The 25,016-nt window shown below is 35.0% G+C and overlaps 1 protein-coding gene across 1 annotated transcript; it reads left to right on the top strand.

The window, feature by feature from the left end:
- Positions 1 to 1,421: 1,421 nt before the first annotated feature.
- Positions 1,422 to 24,897, top strand: LOC148280088 (acetylcholine receptor subunit alpha-like 1). The gene is made up of 8 exons (XM_088228944.1): positions 1,422 to 1,668; positions 13,089 to 13,291; positions 15,706 to 15,815; positions 16,828 to 17,059; positions 17,524 to 17,625; positions 19,287 to 19,515; positions 22,914 to 23,092; positions 24,467 to 24,897. Exons 1-8 carry the CDS (start codon positions 1,584 to 1,586, stop codon positions 24,638 to 24,640), a joined length of 1,314 nt encoding a protein of 437 aa, XP_088085070.1. The 5' UTR covers positions 1,422 to 1,583; the 3' UTR covers positions 24,641 to 24,897.
- Positions 24,898 to 25,016: the final 119 nt, after the last annotated feature.

Here is a 25,016-nt window from a genome sequence, read left to right as displayed (position 1 = left end):
CTGAACGCTCTCGCGACGTGGTGAATGCGTATTTACGTATTAAATACGCGCTATAAAAGCGTTGTCTACAACCGCGAGAGGGTTCAGAATAGCAGCCTTGGACAAGTATTTTCGTCTTGACTACTACTCTGTCTCCAGGCGGATGAAGAAAACAGTTCTGTGAGAGAAACAGAACCCTAAATGAGTGTTTCTCGGTGGCTGCCGATGGTAAAAATCCTGAATAAGGATATCTAGGATCTAATAAGTAGTTATCGTTTACCTGTGATGTTTCAAAGTAGCTCGTTTTATTAAAACCATTTTTATTCGTGTTTTCAGACATTTTGGAGAAACTTTGCCGTACAATCGAATGCTCTAATTTTTACCACGCGTAAGAAAACATTGATTGTATCTAATTTCCTTTAGCACTGAGCTTTTTCATTTTCGACCTGCAGTTCACACGGGCCGTCAGTTGCAGGTACATTATTTTATTCTATCGGATTTGGCGCATAAATATTCATCGTCGCATAGTCGCATCGTCATGTCTAAAGCCCAGATTTAATACTGGTACAAAAGAGGATAAACATAACTAATTTTAACAATGTTTTGAGTTTGTCCAATTTTTTGTAGACAAGGACTGGGTTCAACCCCCTAGGGAGCTGTTAATATCAATATATTACAACAGACATAAATAACATTTTACAGAAGGGAATATGCAGGACTTGCTCGACATTGTGCTTTTACAATATAATGCTTCATAGTCCCTGGAATGGCACCTGAAGCGTAAGACTGATCCTCTTTCTCTCGTGTACCGATGCAGTACCCTATGCTCCATTAGGCGGGAATGGTGATGAACATTATGAGATCCATTTTGATTACGGGTGTAAGGAATTTATTGTATTATTTAATATTTAATTGATTAGAAAAGTTGTTTAATTTACAATCAAAATAATTCCGATTTTGTTAACAAGTCTGATCATTTTGGCCCTCAGAATTAATCTTGACCGAGGAAAGGAGAAGCTCTACTACTGCTTACTGACTATTTTAAAGATGCATATTAAATCTGCACCAAATTGGCATTTCGATAGACTGAATGTTGTGATATCGTATGATAGTTATGGCTGTCTCTTTTTCTTGTAAATTTATACTTAACAGATTCGATGTATAAAGAAAATGCAATAAATAAATCAGGGAAATCAAAACTTTGGTCTCAAGAACACGGATAGTATAATATCGTTAGAGCTAATCATTTAATAAAAATCCCCGCAGATTATTTCCGATCCGAATTATTTAAAAACGTCTTTGATAATCTAAACGACAATAAACTGTTTAAGTTAAGCGCTGAATTTATATTCCTCCCACACAGTGTCCAGCGTCCAGTGTTCGAGTATTATTATTATAGATAATAGTATTCCTGGACTGTCCGCTCTTCCTATTGATCCTTCAGTCCTTCTGCGCTCGAGGATAGAACAGGACCTCGCTGGAGTGTTCTCTAAACGATTCTCTAAATCCTCGTCTCGAACATTAGTCGAAGGTCAATCACTTTAGAAATAAGTCCGCATGTTGATGGGTGGTATTGAAGTCTAGCGATTTTGGATCCCCGCAAGATGGAGTCGCGGTTGCTCGCTGTCCTGGCGGTTCTCGTCCTGATCTTCCATCGCGGAAAGGCGGCCCTGAATGATAGCAAACCAGGTATCGATTCAATTAAATGTATTTTTTAAATCAACTTGTTTACTTAGCCTGCCTCTGGTTCTTACAAAATAAACTTTAATATTTATGTTCACACCGCAATCAATAGGCCGAGGGGCCTAATTTACAGTAAAAAATTACAGCGTACGACTCGAGGAAAAATCGCATTTAATTATTTTGATCTCTCCGGTAATCGAAACCGGAACCATCGGTGTATGAGACAAGCATCTTACACCGCGGAGATATTACTTTACAATTTATTGAAAAATCCTAAAAAACAAATACTTACTTATGCAACATCATCATTTCCTTTCCGCACCTAATGGTGCATAGGGCGCTGCATTGGTACACCAATCGCAGCGTATCTCGATCATTTTTGTTACATTATTGTATATATGCATGTATGTGTGTGTATGGGTGTGTATGTTTGTGTGTATGTGTATAAATGTTTATCTTTATAAATGCACCCTTGTGCACACGTGTGTGTGTATGTATATGGAGATATTTCTATTTTTTTTATTTAATATAATATAAAGTTACAACATGTAAACAAAAAGAAATACATAATAAAGCAAAAGTACAGAAACAAAAAACGAAGGTCAACTAATATAGCCATTCAAACTAACATGATTTACTATTCATATTTAGAGCATCAACTTTGTGGTCGAACATTTTACTAAATGTTATTAAATATTTGTATAAAACCACTTACCGACTTTTCTATGTCTACCGGTTTCGAGACGTACCCGTCTCTCGGTGAAGGTGTGTAGTGGGTTTTGCATGTTGGTTTAATTGGTATTCTGACGACGAGACGGGTACGTCTTGAAACCGGTAGACATAGAAAAGTCGGTAAGTGGTTATATGCAAATATTTAATAATATTTAGTAGCATTATTTACTTTTTCAACTACATACATACGCCGAACTATATACAATTTAAACTGGTCGGATCTGAATCTTTGAAAAATCAAAGGAGCTCGGTTTTAAATTTACGATTTTATTTCAGTTTTATGAAATATTTTAACTCATATGATTTACCCAAATATTTTTATCTCGAGGGCAATTTCGACAATTACCCAAATCCAAAAAGATGAAATCGAATTCTGAACATTATTTCTTTGTTTAGAGAAAATAATATGCTTACTATCATGATAATTTTGCCTTAGTGCACTGCACTAGTAGACCAAACGCGGCGAATCTGCGCAGCCATTTTTTTTTATTCTTGCATATTTAATTTGCGTAATGTTAAGTAGGTATTTACGTTTTCGAAGAAGCTCATTATTTTAATTTCATAAAAAATATTTATTTTAACACTTTAAATACATATACAATTTATATACACATAAGGGCGGGCATATTGCCTTAAGGCAATTTCTTCCTACCTACCCAAACCGTTCAGTTTGAGAAAATTACAAGTGCATGGACATATTGAATCTTACGATTTTATTCAAAATGGGAGAGGGGATGGGAAGGAAAGAAGAAGGATAAAGGAACAACTTAAATATTTAGATAGTGACATAGATTATAAAGAAGTGGCGTCTCTAACATTAGTGGGTAGATTATTCCACATACGAGCAGCTACTACTGCGAAAGAGGAGGCAAGAAAATTAGAGGGATGAAAGGGTATTAAAGGGGTTCTCTCGTTACTAGAACGAAAAGATAGTCCGTGTTGTAATTGAGGTTTCTCAGATAAACAGGTGAAGTGGGATTATTTAAATTATTGTGAATAAAGTTATAGAATGTGAATGTTTCTTCTATGCCTGATACTGAGCCAGTGTAGTCGCGTGCGATATTCGGTTTTGTGGTCGAAAATTAACTCTTGAGTAAATTAATTTTACAATAGTTTTATTATTTTACCTTTTCAGTTTCTTGTAGATTGATAGATAAAAAAAACTTGGTAAAAATATCCGTTATTTGGTAAACTTAACGCGGTCTTTGTGATACGTAGGTAAGTGCTGCCTGTGTCTGAAAGGCCGTGAAAATCTACGATCGACAACCCGTCGGTGTTGTCCAAGTGCAAAGTAAAATGGATTGTCTCATTCGTTCAAACCAATATTGAATCAACTGCTCCACAATTGTATGGTTTATGTTAGGTTTTCGTTCTCTCATTGTGCGTTTTGTAATATAAACAATATAGATGTACATAAATTAATTATAAACAAAAATACCTAGTGTTTAAAACTGACTGAAAATTTTGCTAATTATTTATATTTATTAAGTTAGTCTTTTTTGTTTATTCTCAAATGTAAATTATTTTTTTAAAAAGTATACCGTTAAGTTTCCTCGGCACGGGTAACCCCAGTGAGGTCACATTATGTTCATTATTAAGTATAGTTTGTAATAGAAAAAATATGAATAAATAAATATACGTAGTTTTAGCAAAAAAATGATTGGAACAGAAACTCAGAACCTATTTGTCACGTGTTCAAAATAGGAATCTGTCAAACCAAAATTCTAGTTACTATCGTAAAAGTGTGTCAATTTAACAAGCTGCTAACTGCTACACATGTCAGAGACCTAAATTGAAGCTTGGATATATCCCACCTTAAGGACAAAAACGATTTAACTAAAAAAAGCTTAAAATGAATTAAGATCATAAAACGTCTTCAATTAACATTATCCATCTTTCTGCATTTAAAAAACCGCAACATTCGGGTGGGAATAGGACAAAACCGTTATATCGATCTCTTCATTCCGTGTCAGTACGACGTAATTAGTGTTGCGTTTACATTGCTGTGTGAAGGACGCAACGCAGAAAAACATATAGTGACCGAAAGCTGGTTGAGTCGAATTTATTCAGATACAAATGGCATGTTTACCTAATTTTTTAAATATTCAAACGACCAATTTAGCTTTGTGATTGTTTCGTTCCGACTTACCGATAATCTTATGACTTATTTAAGTTAATGTCATTTTATTATTTAAATTATCGAAAATCTTAATGACTTATTTACGTTTACGTCATTTCGTGAATAAACAAAAACATGTATTTGGTGACCTGATCTGAACTAATAAACATTATGTCATTATCTTATTTATTATAGTGCTTTTGTTTGTTTTTTTTTCAATCTAATAAAGACTCATTGAATAAATGTCTCGTTTAAACTTTGAATAATTTATTTTTATTGCGCTTCTTTTTTCATAGATTCATAGCTGAAAGCCTTCGCTATAATTTTTAACTCAAAATTTGGTGCTTACTTCGAAAAATACGGAACAATCGACGAAAGAATACGAAGGTGTCACAATTTACATTCTTCTTTTGCAATTTCCCTACAAGTTGATTTTTTTGTTGAGTCGTTTTCGTCCTAAGGGTGCGATATATTTCATATATCTTACTAACGAAGGTACCACTACTTGCTTAATTACAGTTACGACAAGTAAATAAATTGACAACTCTTTGAAAACAATATTTACACACACTCACGCACACTTCGTGCTTGGCTAACAAGCTTCCTCACTTTAGCCCAAAACACCTCTCGGGTTCGGTTCCCGAAAAGGTGATATCGAAAATACTTAACTACCAGTGCGAACGGTGAGTTTTTAGATTGGTTAGCTGCGAATAGTCGCTTGTAAGGACGATTTGCCTCTGGTATCTACTATCTATCTAAATACATCATTTTGGCTATAAACGTTTTTTTTTTTATTTACAAAAAACGCTACAGTGAGTAAGTTCAGCGGTTTTTTTATATATTTTATTATTTATTAATTGACTATCAAACTAATTCATTCTAAAAAAATAGTTTTATGCATAGTATTATTATCGCTACGATTTTTTTTTTGTAATTTTGAAATTACTCCGCATGTGACGTCATGAGTTGTCGTCGTTGAGTTGCGCTGCCGTTCAAAAGTAGAACCCCGCTTCTATAATACACTAAACTTCTGTGTATATTCTCACGTGTAAAAATAATATACGAAGGGGGACCCAAAAAAAACGGAAATTTCGTCATAACTTCTTTATTTTTTTATATTTTTACACCAAATTACGATCACCTTCAAAGTATTCTCCCTTGCAAATGATCCTTCCATTGTTCAAAACATGTTTTAAATTCACTTATCGGGATGTTCTTTAGGCCTTCCAGCGATTTTTGTTTTACCTCCTCCACAGTGGCAAAACGCATTCTTCTCGTGTCCTTTTTGAGTCTGAGGAACAAAAAGAAATCACGGGGGGCTAGATCCGGTGAGTAGAGGGGGTGAACAATTGGTGACATGCCGTTTTTGGTCAAAAACAGCTTTGCAGATCGGGGCAGATCTTTGACGCACAAGCGACTGGTTCTTCCATCGTGACAACGCCCGGCCCACGCCGCTTTCTCTTAGTGTAGTGCCGCGGACTTACTTATTTTTTACGTAACAAAAAAATGTTTTCTAACACCATCACTACATAGTACCTACGCCATTCATATCGCGAAATAAATGCACATGGAATTTATTTTTACATTTCGTAATTACGTATTTATTTATACTGTAAAATAATATTGTATTTAGTGAGAGAAGGAAAGAGAGGGTCCACTTCCGTCCTGGAGATAACCACGTATCGCCATTTAATCATCATAATAATATTATTATACATCTGTCCCATTCTGCTTTAATTATAATTACACGAGTAATCAAAATACGGGATGTTCATCAAAACGAACCACTAATCTTGTGAAATAATACAATATAAAATGTATATTTAAAACACTAACTTTATGGTTATTCATTCTAATAAAGTAAATACAAAACATCTTTGTTTTCAGCCACTTATTTTTATTTTATGTTTAGATTTCATATTTAGTAAACACTTTTAAAATAAAATAGAATAAGACTCATTAGTTATACCTTGATAAAGAAGCTTGTGTAGCTTTGAACGTGGTTAAAAACAAAGTTGTTTTATATTTGTGTTTTTATAATAATATATAGTAATATGTCAAAGCAGTGCTTTATTATTAAGTTGTTTTTTGTTTACTTTTTATAGTGGGCACTTGACTAACTTACTGAACCTTTTTTATTTAAATAATTTTTATTATTTCTGTTTTTATTAATTAAAAACATTAAACTTGCATTGGTTAGTTACAGACACAGTTTATAGTGACACAACCGGGAACGACATTCTTAGGTTTCTAGAATTCCATTTGTCCATGCGCTTTGTAGCAGCAAGACGTTTTTTAATCTAGCTTACGTGTGTAACTGTCATCATTCATCAAATTAATTCATAATTAGGGTCTAGAATGCGTAAGTTCAGGGGTTTTCAATTGTTTTTATTTGTTAACAAATTTTCAAATTAAGCCAATTTAAAAAAAAAAATATTTTTATGTATCGCATTATTAGCGCTATGATTTTTTAAAGTTTCTTGATTTTGAAATTACTCCGTCTGTGACGTTACAAGTTCTCTTCGGTAAGTTATTCTGATTGGCGAGTTGGCTTCCCGGTAACCGGAAATCTATCACAACACTCAATCACCGGTTGTTGATTGAACTAGTGACGTCGTTCGAAGTAGTTCATTTTGATATAAGTATTTCTACATACATTTTCGAAAAACTTCGACGTACAATTACATGCCCTTATTTTTATCGCACCCAACAAAACTATTTTTATATCAAATATCCCGTATCACTGAACATCCTTATTCCAACCGTCCGTGCGCTCTGTAGCTGCAAGAGGTGTTGGCAGTAGCGGCGTTTGGGTAGGGCGCGGTTGGGCGACCGCCCAGGGCGCCAGATATATGGGGCGCTGCAGGCGCCCCATTTTATCCTCTCGCTCATCGAGCGAGTTCAACTTACTCGTAAATTTCCTAAATCTAGCGACAAACTCGTTAGAGTGGCCCACGATGAGCCAATAACTTCTCCAAAACAGAAATTCGAAGTTTAATTTTTCTATAGCCTTTTGGAAACTACCTACCTTAATTTCACTCAATGCAAAATTTCAAAAGTTAAATGAGTACTCGAAATCTTCGTCTTTTCTGTTCAATATAAAAAAGATTCCGGAAAAACCAGACCTTGAAAAACTCTGTGGTAATTTCCAATTGAAATTAACAGTAGATTCTGAATCCAATATAGATTGTTGTATGTTGTGTGATGAACTCATAAGTCTGAAATCATTTTTGCCTGATCAGAATGTGGTTAATCCTGTCATTGTTTTGAATTTTATCAAAGGTCGTAACTTACAAGAACTGTATGGATAGCGTTGCGAATATTGATCACCTGTAACTGTTGGTAATGGGGAAAAGAGACTTTTGTTTTTTTTCTTAAACTGATAAAAACTTATCTACGATCGACAATATCTCAATCTAGATTGACAAACTTGGCATTTTTATCAATCGAAAACGAAATTTCGGAAGACGTATTTAAATAAAAGAGTTCGTTGATAGAAAGACTAGAATAGTTCAATATTATTAGTATTTTTTTAAGAAATGGTTATTTCATTATAAATCTTGCCTTTTTTCGTATTGGTTTAAACGGGTGGAAGATAGGGGGTGCCGTAGAAATCCCGCCCAGGGTGCTGGTGGTGCTAAAACCGGCCCTGGGTGTTGGGATACTTATTGTACAACGCCCTTGAGTTTTGTTTTGTACAACGCCCTCGTACTTTTTGTACAATGCCCTTGAGAAGACGTGAATAGTGGAGATCATAAAATAAAATGACATCGGGTTGTGGTCCCGTGGCCTGGCTAGTGTTGTGGATCCCGGATCAAAGGTCCGAAGTTTAAACCCCAGTCCACCCTAACTCGATTTCCATTTTCTCATACAGTTATCTCGTTGAAAACGACCTCTAAAATTAAAATATTTGGGTCAATTATAAGAACAAAAAATATTTATTTAAAAATAAAAAAAAAAAATCTTGCCAACATTTTTAAGTGCTAAAAATATTTCATAATTAACACGATAGTAGTATTTTTGTAAGCGTTAATAAAATTAAAGGTATACGAAAATCAAAAAATAAACATGAATTAAATATACGACAGTTCGAAAATGTATCATCTAGATTGCCGTCTTCATATTAATTTTTTTTTTATCAATATTCCTACAGAGATGAGGTAGATTTTTTTCAAATTCAGGATTATCGATATTCGAGCGTTTACAGGGCTTATGACCTGTCATTGGCTGGGTTGAGTGGCCACTTTACGTTTTAACAACATTCCCCATTCCGCTTATTAGCGAATATCGATACTGGTATCATTTTGATTCTTGTATATATCTTATTAAATGAGAAAGCATTCACTAGCGTGTTGGAGCACCATCTATGTATTGATATTGAAGTTAAGTATTTTTAATTAGCATATTACTTTATTTTATGTATTTAAGACTCTTCCGAGTTAAATTAAGTACTAGTAATCGCCTGCAGAAGATTCTGCAATTTATTTATACTTATATTTTGACCAGATCTTATTACACAACATTATTTTTTTGGTATGTGTATTTCTAATAATAATCCTGAATTTGAAAAAATTCTACCTCATCTCTGTAGGAATATTGATAAAAAAATATATACCTACTCCCCCTCGGGAGAAATCCAGATTTGTGTATGTACAAAAATACACATACCAAAAAAATAATGTTCATATTAAATGTTTAATAATGTTAAATAAATGGAGGCCTCCGTGGTGTAGCGGTGAAGACGCTTGACTCACGCACGGAAGTTTCTGGGTTGGATTCCCGGTGAGAACACATATATTGAATGTGATTTTTCTCAAGTCAGGGTGTTATGTGCTGTAATTCATCACTGTTATTGAGTCTTTTGGCCTGTTGTGGTAAATATAAATGTATATATATTTATATATATATATATATATATATATGTATATATATATACAATTATATTTACAATTCAAACTTGAATACAATGACTAACGACCGTGTATCGGACGCTAATTAAAAAGATAATATTTACTTTAATTTTACCTTGTGCTCAAAATAAAATCATACCAAGAAATTTCGAAAGGAAGTCAATCTCAATATATTTTATGTTGTAGCCACAAATTGTACCACACTCATATTTTAATAATAATATGACACAGTAAATCCACCACCGGCCTGTGTCTGCAGTGGCTTTGAAAAGCGTGTTTTTCAGCGGAGCTTTTCAGTTTTTTTCAGATTTTTTTATTTTAAATTGCTGCTTTCATCTTGTCAACTACAGATGCAGGCACTGTTATTTCATTCACTGCCATTCTCGTATTTGAATTATTTCGTATTGTATTTTATGTTTATGTTAATTTTATTTTATGTAACCCTCTTCAGTAGTTTTCTAAAGCCAAACAAAACGTCCAAACGGAAGCGTACATTTTCAGCTAACATATTTAACATTTGTTCATGGATTAGCCACTGATGTAATTTTAGACAAATAACTTAGACTTTAAAAAAATATAAACACCGACATCTTCTTCTTCTTCAGTTTTATTCTCTCCACTGCTGGATTAATGGCTCTTCCAAACGTCTCCATTCCTTCCTGTCACCCGCTTTCATCGTCCATGTTTACCGGCAATAGAGGCGATGTCATCGATCTATCTTTTCTGTGGCCTTCCAATACTTCTTTTGTTTGCCTAGTCTCCACTTTTTTATTCTGGGTGTCACCTGCCATCATTTTGCCTCGCGAAGTGTCCTGCACACCGTTATTTCAATTTTTCTACACGACTTCGGTTAGGTGACTTATTTCTTCATTTCTTATTATGTCTCTTAGACATACACCGAGCATCTGTCTTTCCATGGATCGTTGCGTGCATTTTGATTTCTGGCTACTTTTTTGTGTTACATACATAGTTTTTAGTACCTATGTTTTCACCGGCAATATGCACGATTCATATACTTGTCTTTTTGAGCATATAGGAACTTCTTTATTTTCAAAATTATATTTTAATTTGCCGAAAGCAGCCCAACTGAGCCCGCTTCTTCTTGGTAATTCCGTTGTCTGATTATCTTTACCGAGTTTGACTTTGTATCCTAGATATATGTATTCATCAACCACTTCGATTTTATTATCTAATGAAAATGTCTCTCCCTGTTGGACTCATAATCTTTGTTTTATGAATATTAATTTCCAAACCAACCTTTTTCGAAGCCTCATGTAGTTCCATAATCATTTCGCCTAGTTCATCCATGTATGACCACTATGACCACATATGTCATCTGTGAATCTGAGGTGACTCAAGTATATGCCATCGATCTTTATATCATTATTTTCCCAATTTAGGGTTTTAAATACATCCTCTAAGGCTAGCGTAAAGAACTTTGGCGATATTGTGTCCCCATGTCTGACGCCTTTCTCTATTTTGATGTTATCAGTTTTTGCGTCCTCATCAATCCTCACATCCACACAGACATAATACGAGAGTATCAGAACAAAACCACATATAGCATTCTAAAACAAGACTAGGACAGGGACTGAAATTATGCAATATACTACAAGACCAAACTGCAATAGACTAAAGACACAGACAACAAGATGTTTGAAATATTATCGTTGAATTAAAACAGAAAGATAAATTATTTTGCTAAATTAAAGTAGTAATCCGTGAGGGTTTTTTTTTTTTCTTGTCATAATAAAAATTACGTTGATTTGAATATATTTGGCATAATGTCTGCATTTTTTACATTTATTAATATATCCGGTACAAAATCTGCGCAAATAATGCAAATCCGTATTATAAATATAACTTCTTTTGAAATTTAAGGTACAATAATAATTATAAATGAGTAAGATTTCCACCTGTCACGCGATGAAAAAATATAATTGAATTGATTTAGTGTTCTACTTGTCGATACAATAAGTCATCTACATCCAAAATGTAGCCATTATTTTGTTAATTAATTATGCCATATTATAAAATACCATGTAATAAGTTACGTGTGCAAACACGGGCCAGGAGCCAGGAGTGAGGAATAAGAAGCCGCTAGACGAGAAGACGGGAGACGGCAGATGGGACAGGGGACAGGATATGTCTCATTAGCTCTAACTGTATCACAATACCAGCTGGTGACGACACTGGCACTAGGTGGAATTATACCAACTAACACCTTATATTATATCACTCCACACGACTCCTTATTCACCGCCACCTTCGGACAAAAGGACCCCAAAATGGAACTTAATTTGTTTGTTGGGAGTAGAGAGGTCTCGTAATAAGAATCCATATTGATTATCATGAAATCTCTCGCTTTATTTTGTTAGATAATGTAATTTTTTGCCACTACTAAAATTAAGCTTTTTGAAATCTTATGATTTAAAAATATAAAGGTAAATAATTTATTGAATTTGCGTTTAGTTGATAGAATTTTATGCGTAAAAAACACTTGCAAAAAAATTGTTATACAAAGGTCTGAATCATTACTCTTAATTCTCTTTTTTAATTTTATAAAAAAGATTGTTTGGCAATTTTCAGTTTACGAACAATTATTATTATGACAAATAACTTATATAATCGACTCATTATGAAAATACTTGTTGATTCATTATTGTATTTTTTAAACATTTTTTGGTCTAAAATACATTTAATTATGTGAAGAAGTTAATTGAACCAAATATAATTTTTTTTTCTGCCTAAAAATTTATGTGAGGAAAAATTGCACTTCCGTTCTGTCCACTGCAATGTATTTTATGTACACCAACATATTTTTTACTAATTTGTAAACACGGTATTTTATTTCACTTTTTCTTCTTAATTTATTTTCATTTTCGACTTTTGATTTTATTTTCGCTTTAATTAAAGGCATTGAAGTTTGGATGGTTCTAAATACTATGTATTTGATTATTACTTTTGGATTTCTTTCACTTTACATTTTATAGGATTTATTTCTGGTTGTATATTTATGTACGTGAAACATCTTAAAGCCTACGGGGATTTTAAATAAATAAATAAATATAAGCAAATGAAAAATTGCTGGCCTAGCGATCCTTTACAACTACTGTTTACATTAAAAATATATATATAAGTGTAACAAATATGATGCAAGTAAAACCGGTAGAAATATATTTTTATTATTATTTAGAAAAATAAATATGGGTTCATAATAAATTCATTTTATTTTCGCAAGGAGTTTTCAGAAAAACTCACTTGGGGTCGATCATTATATAACAACATTTGTTTATAGACGTAATAGGTGGTACCCAGAAGAAACGGAATTAACATGTTTTCAAAAATATTGAATTCAATATTTTACAAAAAGCTTTTGTTAGTTGTTATTTTTTTGTTTATAAGGCACAAAAACATAATTACCAAAATTATAAACAACATAACATAAAAGCATAAAATAAAGCCAGTAAAGTGTTCCACAGAAATACAATTTAAAAACTCCAGTTAAGTTAGGAAAATAAAATTGTTAATTCTTCTTCTTTTTCTGGCCATCATTTTACCCAATCGGCCGTAGGGCTGTCAATGCAGGTACACCAAATGCACCGCTAATCGTCCATTTGTTGCATCAGTCCAACACCCGATCGATTACTTTTGATTCTCGTCAGCCAAGAACGGGCCGGAGATCCGAGCCCCCTGGAACTCGACGTACACCGACGCGCTGAAGCGGTCTATCCTCGCGGGCTACGACAAGTTCGCCCGCCCGTCGCACCACAGCGTGTCCACCAACGTGACGTTCGGGCTGGCCGTGTACCACGTGGAGCTGGATGACACTAACGCCGTCATGACCATTCATGGCTGGATCAAAATGGTAAAATACATTATTATATTAATGCAAAACATTCATTATAAGTCCATATTTTCTAATATGAGCACATTGCGGGTGAAGTGAACTAACTGGAATTTCAAAGGTGAAGTAAACTCATATTACCATTCCATAATATGTTATATAATCGAGCCTTTTTTTCTGGTTTCTGATTGGAAATTTGATATAAAAAATGTTAAAATATTACAACAGAGATGAAGAACATTTAAGAGAAGGTAATATAGAAGTCTGGGCATCTACAGGGCTTATGACCTGTCAATGGCTGGTTTAAGTGGCCACTTTACACACTGTGTAACATACACCATTCTGCCCATATTTGAACATCTATATTATTTCAATTCTTTCATCTGTTGATGTTTGTGAAGTTAAAGAGCTGAAACCTTTATTTATGCGGGTGAGATTTGTGTAATTGAATTATTTCACCTACATACTAGGCAACGCCTGAAAATGTTATTATTTCATTTTCTATACTTCTTCATGGAAGTATAGAAAATGACTAGACTTCTATATTACCTTCTCTTAAATATTCTGCATCTCTGTTGTAATATGTTAATATAAACAGCTTTCCGGGGAGTTGAATCCAGTCCTTGTCTACAAAAATTTGGACAAACTCAAAATATTGTTGATAAAAAATGTTTATTTACACGCGGTATAAATTAGAGCCTTTAATTATTCAACGGCGAATTTTCTCAAATGAACTACGTTGAAACGACACAAATTCTTGTGAACAGCCAATCAATTATGGCGTTATTACGTGTTGTGGTAGATTTCCAGTTTCCGGGTAGCCATTTTTTTAACGTTTTGTGAATTTTGACGGCCACGAGGTTTTAATTTCAAATGGCATCACAGCTCGCCGACGACAACTCGCATTTAGTTTAGTTATAATTTTGATATATCAAAATTATAAAACTTTAAAAATCATAGCGATAATAATGCGAAAAAATATTTTTTGGCTTAGTTCGAGTCTATCAACAAATATTATTTTTTAAAACCACTGAACTTCCTCAGTAAGAATATCAAAATAGTTATGTTAAAAAAAAAAAGCGAAAAAACAAAAAATAACTATCGCTTGTCGGTGGAGATCTTTTGAAAAATATATATAATTGACTACACAATTTATTTCATACTCAATTCTCTTATCTAAAGTAAAGGAAGCGATGTTTAAAATAAAAACACATACAAACATAAACATAAGAAGAAAAATAAAATAGAAACATCAAAATTAATAAAGCAAGAAATACGTAATAGGCATAAATTGTTTTCATTCGTACCTATATTTATTTTCTCCTACAGATTTCTCGATTTTACCCCATCGACAGCCACTTTAATTTGTTTCTTTGTCTCGGAAGTTGGTAGTGCTATTTCTTAGACAGATTGGCAAAAAAATTAGCATTATTGGAACCACATATTGTTTATGTTATTTTATGTAATATGTTTTTTTTATTATTCCATATTTGTTGCAAAATATATCTTCAGGATGACTAAATCTTCATTCTCATCATATTCAAAATAGAATTTCCTACCTACTATAACTATCGAAAATGTCCGCTATATGGACATTTTAAAAATATTTTTACTCGGGTACCTTATTTATTTATTTTCTCCTAATAAATTTGTTGACTGTCCATTTTGCGTTCACCATCACGGGCATTAAAACACAATATTACCTGCCATGCGGCCCATGCGCCATGCCGCACGCGTGTGATCCTAACCCTAAGTTGGATTCGCAATTGAATCAATACAAAATATTTGATTAATTACTATCGTAACTAGAAAATGTTTTTTTCAGTGCCTTCTAAAATAAGTACAAATCGTCGCTTCAGTTCGTTTTTGTTCAACAGACCAAAACACAAATCTGCAGAAATAGAGTTTTATAGTTTTTTTACGAAACAGGAATAAATACTGACCACAATTTAAGACAAAAACGACAATTTAAAAAAAAAAAACAGTTTTCATTTGAATTTTATAAATAAGGGTTTATCAGAACTCATGAACACTTAATTCAATTTCGTTAAAAATTGCTTTGACAAAAACGAACTAAAGCAACGAAATGTTTACTCAGGTACTTTTTTCCTTTAGTCCTTTTTTATTTAAAAAGGAATAACACGCTAAGCTTCTATGTTTTACTTGTCAGCAGGTGGGATGGAGGGTATATGGAAGGAGGTAATGAAAAATACACCGCAAAACCCAGACCAATTGAGAAAAAAATAATTCTTGGATTTTTTTAGAGTTGGCCGTCTAACCAACTGCGCCACGGCGCCTGTCAAATCTAATCACACCTTATCAAAACTCATCATACTATTCTACTCAAACAGTGCTAAAACGTGCTTTCTTTTGATTTTTTCTTGTCTTCTATGAACTTCCTAAATATCCAAACCAATGAAAGTATTAATTTCCAGTCGTGGAACGACGATAAGCTGCAGTGGAACGCCTCCGACTACGGGGGTCTCCACAACCTCCACGTGGCTGACCACGAGATCTGGCAACCTGACGTGGTGCAGTACAACAGGTATATTTTGTTATAAAACCCTCCATTCGTAAAATGACGATATGTGACTGCGACCTGTGCAGATCGGTTGTGAGGGTCCCCGTAAATTAATTATGTAATGAAGTATGCTCTCATATCTATTGCTAATTATCCTCCTTTGGTCCAAGTCCTTAGTATCGGGCTATTGGGGAGAGGGCGAGCGCTCACATTCTCAGGTTTAAAGCATATCGCAACAAAATAAATTGTTTTATTCAATATTTATGTTTAAAGCATTAACTTTGTGGTCAAACATTTTACGTAATGTTAGTAAATATTAGTATACCTATAACCACTTACCGACTTTTTTTTGTCTACCGGTTTCGAGACGTATCCGTGTCTTCGTCAGGGCACTCACTACACCAACATGCAAATACTTAAATACACCTCCATCTTCACCGTCGCCGTAGTAGATTTATAGTATTTCCGAAAATACATAAATCACATGCAGATTTATAGATATGCGAACACCACCATGTCTAAACATGCACTAAGCTTGATTAAAAAAGATTTAATCTTATATTGAAGAATTGGTAGGGAGTTGAAAGGGAGGGAGGGTAGAGGTGGGGTTACCCGACTGGTTAATTTTTAATTAAAGTTTTTATTAAATTACATATTTAAAAGCTTCAAATAAATTTATTTATGTAAAGAATCACTTTGTAAACCGCCCTTGAGCCTTGAAGTTAGCTTATTATATTACGAAAATAGCGCTGTATAGAGGTTATCCATAATAATAATAAACAATAGTCCACCGGAGATGTGGCTTCTTTTGTCACATAAATCATCACATTTACATAAAATATGAACAGGTGTTTACATATTCTGCACTGCAGAACCTACATTTAAAAGAAGAAGATAAGTTTCGGTGGAACGCCTCCGAATCCAGTGATCTTCACAATTCGCAACCTCCACGTGGCTGACCACAACAGTACAAGCAGATACAGTACGTAGTAAGTGTTTACCCTTACCTGTTAATAAGTTCGCTCTCGTTCACCAGTGCGTCCGGTAACACCATGGATCAATACGGCAACACGCACTGCATCGTGAGCTCCACGGGCGGCGTGCTGTGGGTGCCGCCCGCGCGCCTCACGGCATTCTGCCACCTGGATCTGACACGCTGGCCGCAAGACGAGCACGTGTGCTACTTCACCTTCGGCTCCTGGACCTACGATGGTATCCAGGTCAACCTTCTCGCGGGCAGCGTCTACGGGGATGACGAAACTGTGAACGTGAGTACCTTTATGTTACCCGTCGATCTGAAAAGCCTACGTTCTCTTTTGCTAGTTACTGGAATAGATAGATAGATATTCTTAGAGATGAGCGTTTGGAAGCTTATGTTTAAATTCCATTTGCCCTCCTCTACGAATATCGTCATCCGTATACTTATTGAATTTTTCTGGTAGTCATTATCATTATTTCAGCTGTTTTTCATTTTTGCTGACGTTTTCGGCGCCATTGCAGGCGTGCATCATGCTGGTGTCAATCTAAATGTGTTAATGTGCACATTTAATATTGCCGAAAACCTCCGCTCTAAGTAAAAATAAAAATCTAGAAACTTTATTAAAGAAACTTAATACTGATGAATCGTAAATCCATGGACTAGTTTTTTTTTATATATTTATTATCTTGCAATTAGTAACACACTACTTTGGAAATCAAAAATTCAAATCTCTAAAAAATATTAATTTATCAGAGCGACTACTACATAGACAACACGGAGTGGGAGCTCCTGAAGGTGACATTCGAGCGCCAGGAGAAGATGTACGCTTGTTGTGAGGATGCTCCCTATGTTCAGGTGAGACATCATCTTGCTAACACCATGACAATGATAGACTTGTGTATATCCTTATCTAAAAATACGTTAACATTTCAAATATGTACATTAACACATCCTCAGCGTTACAACCCTCGGTTAGTCTTAGCTTCCTCCGAGAAATGTCTCCATCCTGTCATTTCTCCAGTTGCCACCTTTCAGTTTTACTGTTCTAGAGCAGACAGTCTGCCACGATATATCCAACCATCACAGTCTCGCTCTGCCTATACTTTATCGCCTTACATGACTCTTTTTGGAAGCACCAGATCTCCCATACGTATGCTGTGCAAATGCCCTAGCCAGCGCAATCTATTAATTTTAGTAAACTTGACTACGCTGACGTTCCGGTATAGATCATAGAGCTTCGTGTTAAATGTTTTTCTCCATATCTGACCATTTTAATAATGGGCCAGAGGATTCTGCGGAGAATTTTCCTTCCGAAGCTGTAAAATCTTGTTTCGTCATGTTTGGTAAGTATGTCCAGGTCTCCGAGGGATACGTTAAAACTGGTCTAATCAGTTATTTATAAACCTAACGTGGTTTTTATAGATAGTATACGCAACTTTAGCTATTGTTTAATGGGGCCAAAGTAACAACACGCGATCTAGTGTAAAAAAAAAATAAAAAAAAAAATAAAATAAAAAAAAAAAAAATAAAAAAAAATTAAAAAAAAAAAAAATAAATAAAAAAAAAAATAAAATTAATTGATGTTTACGTCAAAACTGTCAGAAATATTACAGGGCAGCATTATGACAGACGTGTGTTTTGGTTGGCCTCACCTAATTAATGCAAAGCCCTCCTCCTCTCACTGACGACCCAACACCCAAGAGCAACAAATGCTTCCCTCGGTGCTGATTCCGATCTTGAAATAATGTCAATATCATAAGCATATGCCAATATCAGAACTAACTTTGTATTTAGATTGTAAATTAACTTAAATTGACATACTAGTATAACACAAAATAATTCACACCAATATACCTAACTTAAATTTATCTATAAATCTACACAATAAACGAATTACTTGTCCAAATCCCTAATATTCAAAAAGCACATTGATAGAAAAGTGGAGACGCTTCCGGCTTTCCTGAGACTTTCTGACAACTAATTAAACATTTTAAACCTTGGTCCCAATTGTTTCTATGCCCGAGTCTCTTATGGCTTTCAAATTATAAGGTTAGAAACCCACTTTACCTCAACTCGATTTCCAGTTTTCCAGCACAAGTTATTTACGACTTTTAGGAAATGGTCTGAAAATTGTAATCTTTGAGTAAATAATAAGAACTCAAGTATTTATCTTAAAAAAATAAAAAATCAAATACCAACATTTTATTGTGCACCTGCCTATTTGCGAAATTACAAGCAAAATATTTAAAATACCTACAATACAAATCATTACTAGACCGGTGATTATTTACTCTGCCCACAACTTGCGAATCACAATATTTAAAAAATAAAAAAATGCCTTTCGATAGAATCATCTTTTCATATAAACCAGGCTTGAGATTTTCTTTTTTTTACTATGCCAAGTCTTTCTTGGCCGTCCCATCCTGCGTTAATTTTTCCTCGCGACCAAACCATCAAAGATTCAAGTAAATGTGTAGACAATTCTGATAATCAACTTCCAAGTTGTGTCGCGTCAGGTGGACTACGCGGTGCGCGTGCGGCGGCGCGGCGGCGTGCGCGCGGCGGTGCTGCGCGCGCAGGCGGCGGCCGCCGTGCTGCTGGCGCTGCTGTCGCACGCGCTGCCCGCGGCGCCGGCCGCCGCCGCCCCCCGAGCCCTCCTGGCCGCCGCGCCCCCGGCCCTCCTGGCCTTGGCGCTCTTCTACCTCGGCCACCGCCTGCCCTCCACGCACTACTCCCCCGACATAGGTATTGAACCCGCTTCTTACGATGAATGGATTTACCGACAGAGTATCGGTACAAGCTATAGCTTGTACGCCCAAACCTGATAGGTTGAGGTTTTACGTTTTAGTAAATACCCATTAGATAAGCCTTGAAAAACTGAGCAGAAGTTATTTAGTTTAAATGTTCTACCTGCTGTGGTATTCTGAATCTTCTCTACCTTCTAGAGAGTGATTAATTTGAAGATTTTTATTTTTTTAATGCGACGACATTTCGCTTCATAGTATGGCCGCACTGATAATTAAACGTCAAATGGTGTATAAAACTGCTTCAAAAACGGAAATAAAACTAATACGGTTCGGTCAATTCAACTTAATTAAGTGTTTTGAGTAATGCCTAAGGTCGCAATAGTGTTCTAAATGAAAATCATTACATTATTATAATAAAATGTTTAAAACATTCACTTTTTGCTCAAACATTTCACTAAATGTGATTGCACATTTTTAAATAACCACTTACCGACTTTTCTATGTCCGCGGTTTCGAAACGTACCCGTCTCTTCGACAGGACACCAATTGAACGAACATGTAAAACCCACTATACACCTTCACCACAGTTGTTGCACAAAAATATAAAACCAAAACAACGTGCATTTTAATAAGCACATGCACTGATTAGGTACACATACACAGAATAAATTATGAAAATATTTTATGTTTTTTGAAAAACAGTCGAAAACAAGGGGAAAGGATAGAAGGATGAGCTTGAGTTTAATAGGTTTAGGGTGACCATTACAATGGAACATCGTATAACGGGCTATATTGAAAGGTTGTTTGATTATTGATCGAAGGAACATGATTTTTTAAAGCTTTCTTAATGTGAAATATTTCAATATTATTTACTTTTAACCCTTTATTATTTGTATGTAAGATTTTAACTCCTGTATTTTTATTAAAGTCATGATTAAATTGTTTAGGTGATTTGCGAATTTGAAGAAATTGTTATTGTGAAGAGACCTCACATGTTCTTCAACACGAATATCATAATCTCTCGGTTTGATTTCGCGTGTTCATATTTTTCGACGTTTAATCATCAGTGTGGCCAAATAAGAAGCAAAAATTAATCGAATTAAAAATATATATGTTAAATTAACCATTCTCTAGGGGAATCTTATATAAAGAAGATTCATAATTGTACCCCTGTAGCTCAATCACAAATAACTATCGACGTACTAATAAGCGACGTGATAACAATTTCTCACCATGGTTGTTTATCGTATTCGCGATCACAATGCAACATCCGTGAACACTTAGGTGTTAGTATTTTATGTCAAAATATTTATAATATCAACATTATATGTCAAAATATTTACGTTTCGCGACATTTAATCCTACTGCGCCATTACATATTTGAATTTCACCGGAGTAAATGTCGAAAATATTCCAAAACTGTTATTTTAATTTATTTATTTATTATTTATTATGCTATCATTGCATTTAGCCAGCGGTTGGCAAGTCAAATGTCAAGAAAAGCAGTCGCCATATTGGTAATTTAATTTTTTTGTATTAGATACTCTTTACTATTTTGCAAATTTTATTTATTTTATTTTTTATTTATTGCACACCAACATTCCAGGAGGCCCAATTACGAACTCGGAAATCGAACCCGGAACCTTCCATGTGTGAGTCAAGTGTCTTGACCACTACATCACGGATGCCGCCAGTGCAATATATTGTATTATTTTTTTATAGTAAACGCCGATTTTTCGCCAATGAACTGTATTTATTTACAAGGAAAACAAAAAACAAACCGACATGAGCGTTTACTTAGAGATTAAACACGCGTTGACTTACGACTGCGATAACTTAATCATGTGCATTATTAATATTTTTAATTGAATCGGCATTCACTTCGTAACACTTCATTATAAATTATTATGAAAATAATACTTTGTTATCAGTGTTACACAGTTTTATTATTTTACAAGAACACAACTATAGTTTCGGGAGACTCCCGAAACTATAACAAAGTTTTATTTTCATAATAATTTATGTTCATTATTGTTCATTGTGATCGCTCAAATGCTTCGTTTGTGTTTAAGCACGTCGATAGTTATTTGTGATTGAGCTACGGTAATTCATTGCAGATATTCATGTTGGATAAGAGGTCAGCTGGTATTTTAGGAAATGAGACAGCAAATAAAGAACGTGCAAGAGCCGTAACTTGTAAAAGAACGGCACCTTTCTTCAATTTATTAAGGATACAATAAATTATTCAATTTGATGGGATGGAAAAATAGGGAAGGAAGAGAAAATGGAAAAGAGGAAGTAAATATATGTATGCACTTTAAAAATATATAAATAATTAATAATAACAAGTAAGAAAACTGACAACTAAAAAATTTGCTCGTGCAACGTCTGTGTTGTATTTTTCATGTTTTTTAAAATAATATTTTGTTTCGTTAAAAAATCTTTCGTAGGTAGTAAACTTAAATTATTACATGATGAGTATACTCGATTAATAAATTCTTTTTTATCCAGATTCGATCATTGCAGAATTAAACATATGCTATATTTCATAACTTATATATTTTTAATATATTACTTGTAGTTTTATTAAAATATATTTTATGTTGCCTTAATTAGAAAATTATCATTTAGAAAAACGATAGGAATTCGCTCCAAAATTAACATGCTAGCCAAAAGCCTGCTGTCAAATTGAAGAAGAACTATTCTGTGTTATTCGGACTGCCAACTAAAGCACGGGGTATATTTAGAGATATCAGTTTTTTTTTCTTAATCTTAAAACTCGTGTGATAGTAAAGTAAAATAAAAAAATTAGTGTATATTTGAATCAACAAATGGTCTGAAAGGGTTAATGATGAATTCTGTATTGTGTATTATTTTTAAATAAACTGTCTGTTAAACAATTAAAGTCAGCATGAGTAATGTAGACTGTGAATCTCAGGTTGAATAACATTACGAAAGAAAATTTAATGAACGGAAAAGAGATTACTGCTAAATTGACGATATGTACAGAAAAATATGTCTATATTATGCGCAGTAGAAATATTCAGCAAGCAAATTGGCCTTTTAAGGGGTGAATTTTTCGTATGGCTTCTGGGTGCGTAGAATAGTGCCTGAGAACTCGCTCTGCAGTGTGATTCTGAATGCTCTTTGGGAAGTAGAGAAAGCGCTGCTAGCGAGTAATTAGTGGTCAAATTACGTGTACGTGTTCTCTTCCCTTGCGAAAGCGTTCAGAATACCAACCCAAGTAAGGTTACGGCTATTAGGAAAATTAATTTTAAAAACAATTTACTAAGTGTATGATGAAATCTTGAGTGCATTAGTATTATTTTGATCTTAAATTTATGAATTTACTTTTTGAATAAATCAATTGACGAAATGCATCGTGTCTTGTTTTAGTGAGCTTGTACACCGGCAGTCTATACCTGGTGCTGGTGTCGGCCGTGACGTCGGTCGCGGTGTTGAACATGGCGAGGGGGCGGCGCGCCCTGCCGTGGCCGCTAAAGAAGGCCCTAGGTTGCAGGGCTGCGCGCCTCCTAGGGGCCCCCTCGTTGCACACCTCACACCCCGAGAACGACGTGAGTAAATCTTGAGACTTCCATTATGTATCTCTGCTTGACAGCGGCCAGAGTCTTACACTCACCACCAAATACATAAACAAGCTTCCTTTCTCCAAACTACCGAGTCTGACGTGTACGACCGACGCATAGTATCCATACTCTCGTAAGTAAAGATACCCCAGAAATTTCTTCTGAACCATCGCCAGCATAAAAGAGTACTTCAATTTTTGGGGTGCCCGAATCGGAGATCCACACACAAGGCAGCTTCGTACCAATGAGTTATAAAGAAGTATTCGAGAACACCTTAGCTGCTCAGGGATCAAATCCCAACATATTGCGCATATTGTCACAGACAGCAGACAGGGCTTATTTAAGTATGAAATTGCAGTTTCAAACATATGTAACTCCCGGATCTTTGACAGTGTTTAATGCCCTAGTGTGTGATAAATAAAGTATTTAGATACACTAAAATTTAGTTGGTTCTAAATTCTATCATGCTCTTGTACATTTGTGTTTATCATACTTTGAAAAATTGGAAGGTATCAGGTGATCTCAGACACCTACGGGACCGTACAATTACACATTTTCAATTTATTGTTTAAAAGGGATTTAATAGTCATGGTTTGTCTTTACCCAGTTCCTCCCATGTTTCCAACTGTTCGCTATCAAAATGGACAAACATTTTTACGTTTGTTGGATTAATTAGCATATATTTTTTTATAAATGGTTTTAATCTACTACCCTTTCGGAGTTGACCACTGATGTCAAAATATTAGACCAACTCACCTTTTTTTACTTACGCCATTGCAACAGATTACATTACCACTAAATTTAATGGAAGTTCCCTGACCGGGATAGATAAAGCGACTGTAGTCACAGTGCTGTACGCACCCGTGAGTGAAACCAGAGCGTCATGTGAACGAAACTCGAAGATGCTCGATGAACCCAAACTCAGGCTGCATATGTCAGTTGGGCGACGTACGTTCCTGGGCATATTAAACAGGGCACATTACTTCGTATTCCCTAGGTAACCTTTCTTACCCTTTGTACCTTCATAAAAAGCGAGGACGCCTTTGAAGAGATCGTTTTACCATGAACCAAAAACTGTAAGACACCCAAATACCTCATATCCTGGAAAAACTATATTCGCCGCCCACCCATCTTGGTCGTGGGTTTCCTTCCTCTGTCAGAGATACCCTTTACCATGGGTCCTTCAGTATTTTGCCCATTCCAAAATTATTTTTAATGCTTCAACCCCCTTGTTTCCAACTCCCTTCTTCTTCTGACGATGGAAGAAGAGCGTCGTCTGCGCCCGCCACCATATCGCGTTATGCCGGAAACAGTAAACGCTGTTTCTATTAAATAATGTATGTTTGTTTATGGTTTGTCTAGTCCACTTGCGAAGAGTTGCAGGCTGCGGGCGGCGGGGCGGCGGGTGAGGGCGGCCCGCCGCGGGCCCCGCCCCCCTCTCGCGCCTGGTTCTCCCTCGCCACCTTCCTGGACCGCGCCGTGGGGCTGCTGCTGCTCGCCGCCTTTGTACTTCTCGTCATCCTCTACGGCTGCTGAGGACGTCTTCTCACCACTCCACACGAGCACCCCATCACAATAACAACCCGAAACCAAATTGTATTATAATTTAAAATGATTTTACTTTGTTTCTTTCTTTTTACTCTACTCATCAACGAAATATAAGATATAAGTATTATATTACTATTGGAAAAATTCATGAAACTGTTAAAAATGTGTAACTATGCTTGTAATATAATTTATAAAGTATTAAAACCAATCTGAGTTTTGCCATTAAAAACGCCTCATAATCTAACAATGTCATTGTGTTTTCGTACATCCTAATTTTTGTTTTTGTGTCAACGTCTAAGATTAGCGTCAAGTTATGCGTGTGTGCGCTTTAAAAAATAAAACTTTGGTATATGGCTGTGTATTT

This window comes from Micrasema longulum, unplaced genomic scaffold, assembly GCF_059751315.1.
Source record: "Micrasema longulum isolate JH-2025_06_02 unplaced genomic scaffold, ASM5975131v1 h1tg000617l, whole genome shotgun sequence".
Taxonomy (NCBI): domain Eukaryota; kingdom Metazoa; phylum Arthropoda; class Insecta; order Trichoptera; family Brachycentridae; genus Micrasema; species Micrasema longulum.
The sequence above is the reverse complement of the archived record's forward strand: the minus strand, read 5'-3'. Positions and strand labels throughout refer to the sequence as shown.

What these genes read in the sequence shown, in the direction of transcription:
- LOC148280088 (XM_088228944.1), top strand. Translation starts at nt 1,584, where the DNA reads ATGGAGTCGCGGTTGCTCGCTGTCCTGGCGGTTCTCGTCCTGATCTTC. An exon ending in GCACTACTCCCCCGACATAG is followed by an intron (nt 19,516 to 22,913) that starts GTATTGAACCCG and finishes GTCTTGTTTTAG; the next exon opens with TGAGCTTGTACACCGGCAGT. An exon ending in CCTCACACCCCGAGAACGAC is followed by an intron (nt 23,093 to 24,466) that starts GTGAGTAAATCT and finishes TGGTTTGTCTAG; the next exon opens with TCCACTTGCGAAGAGTTGCA.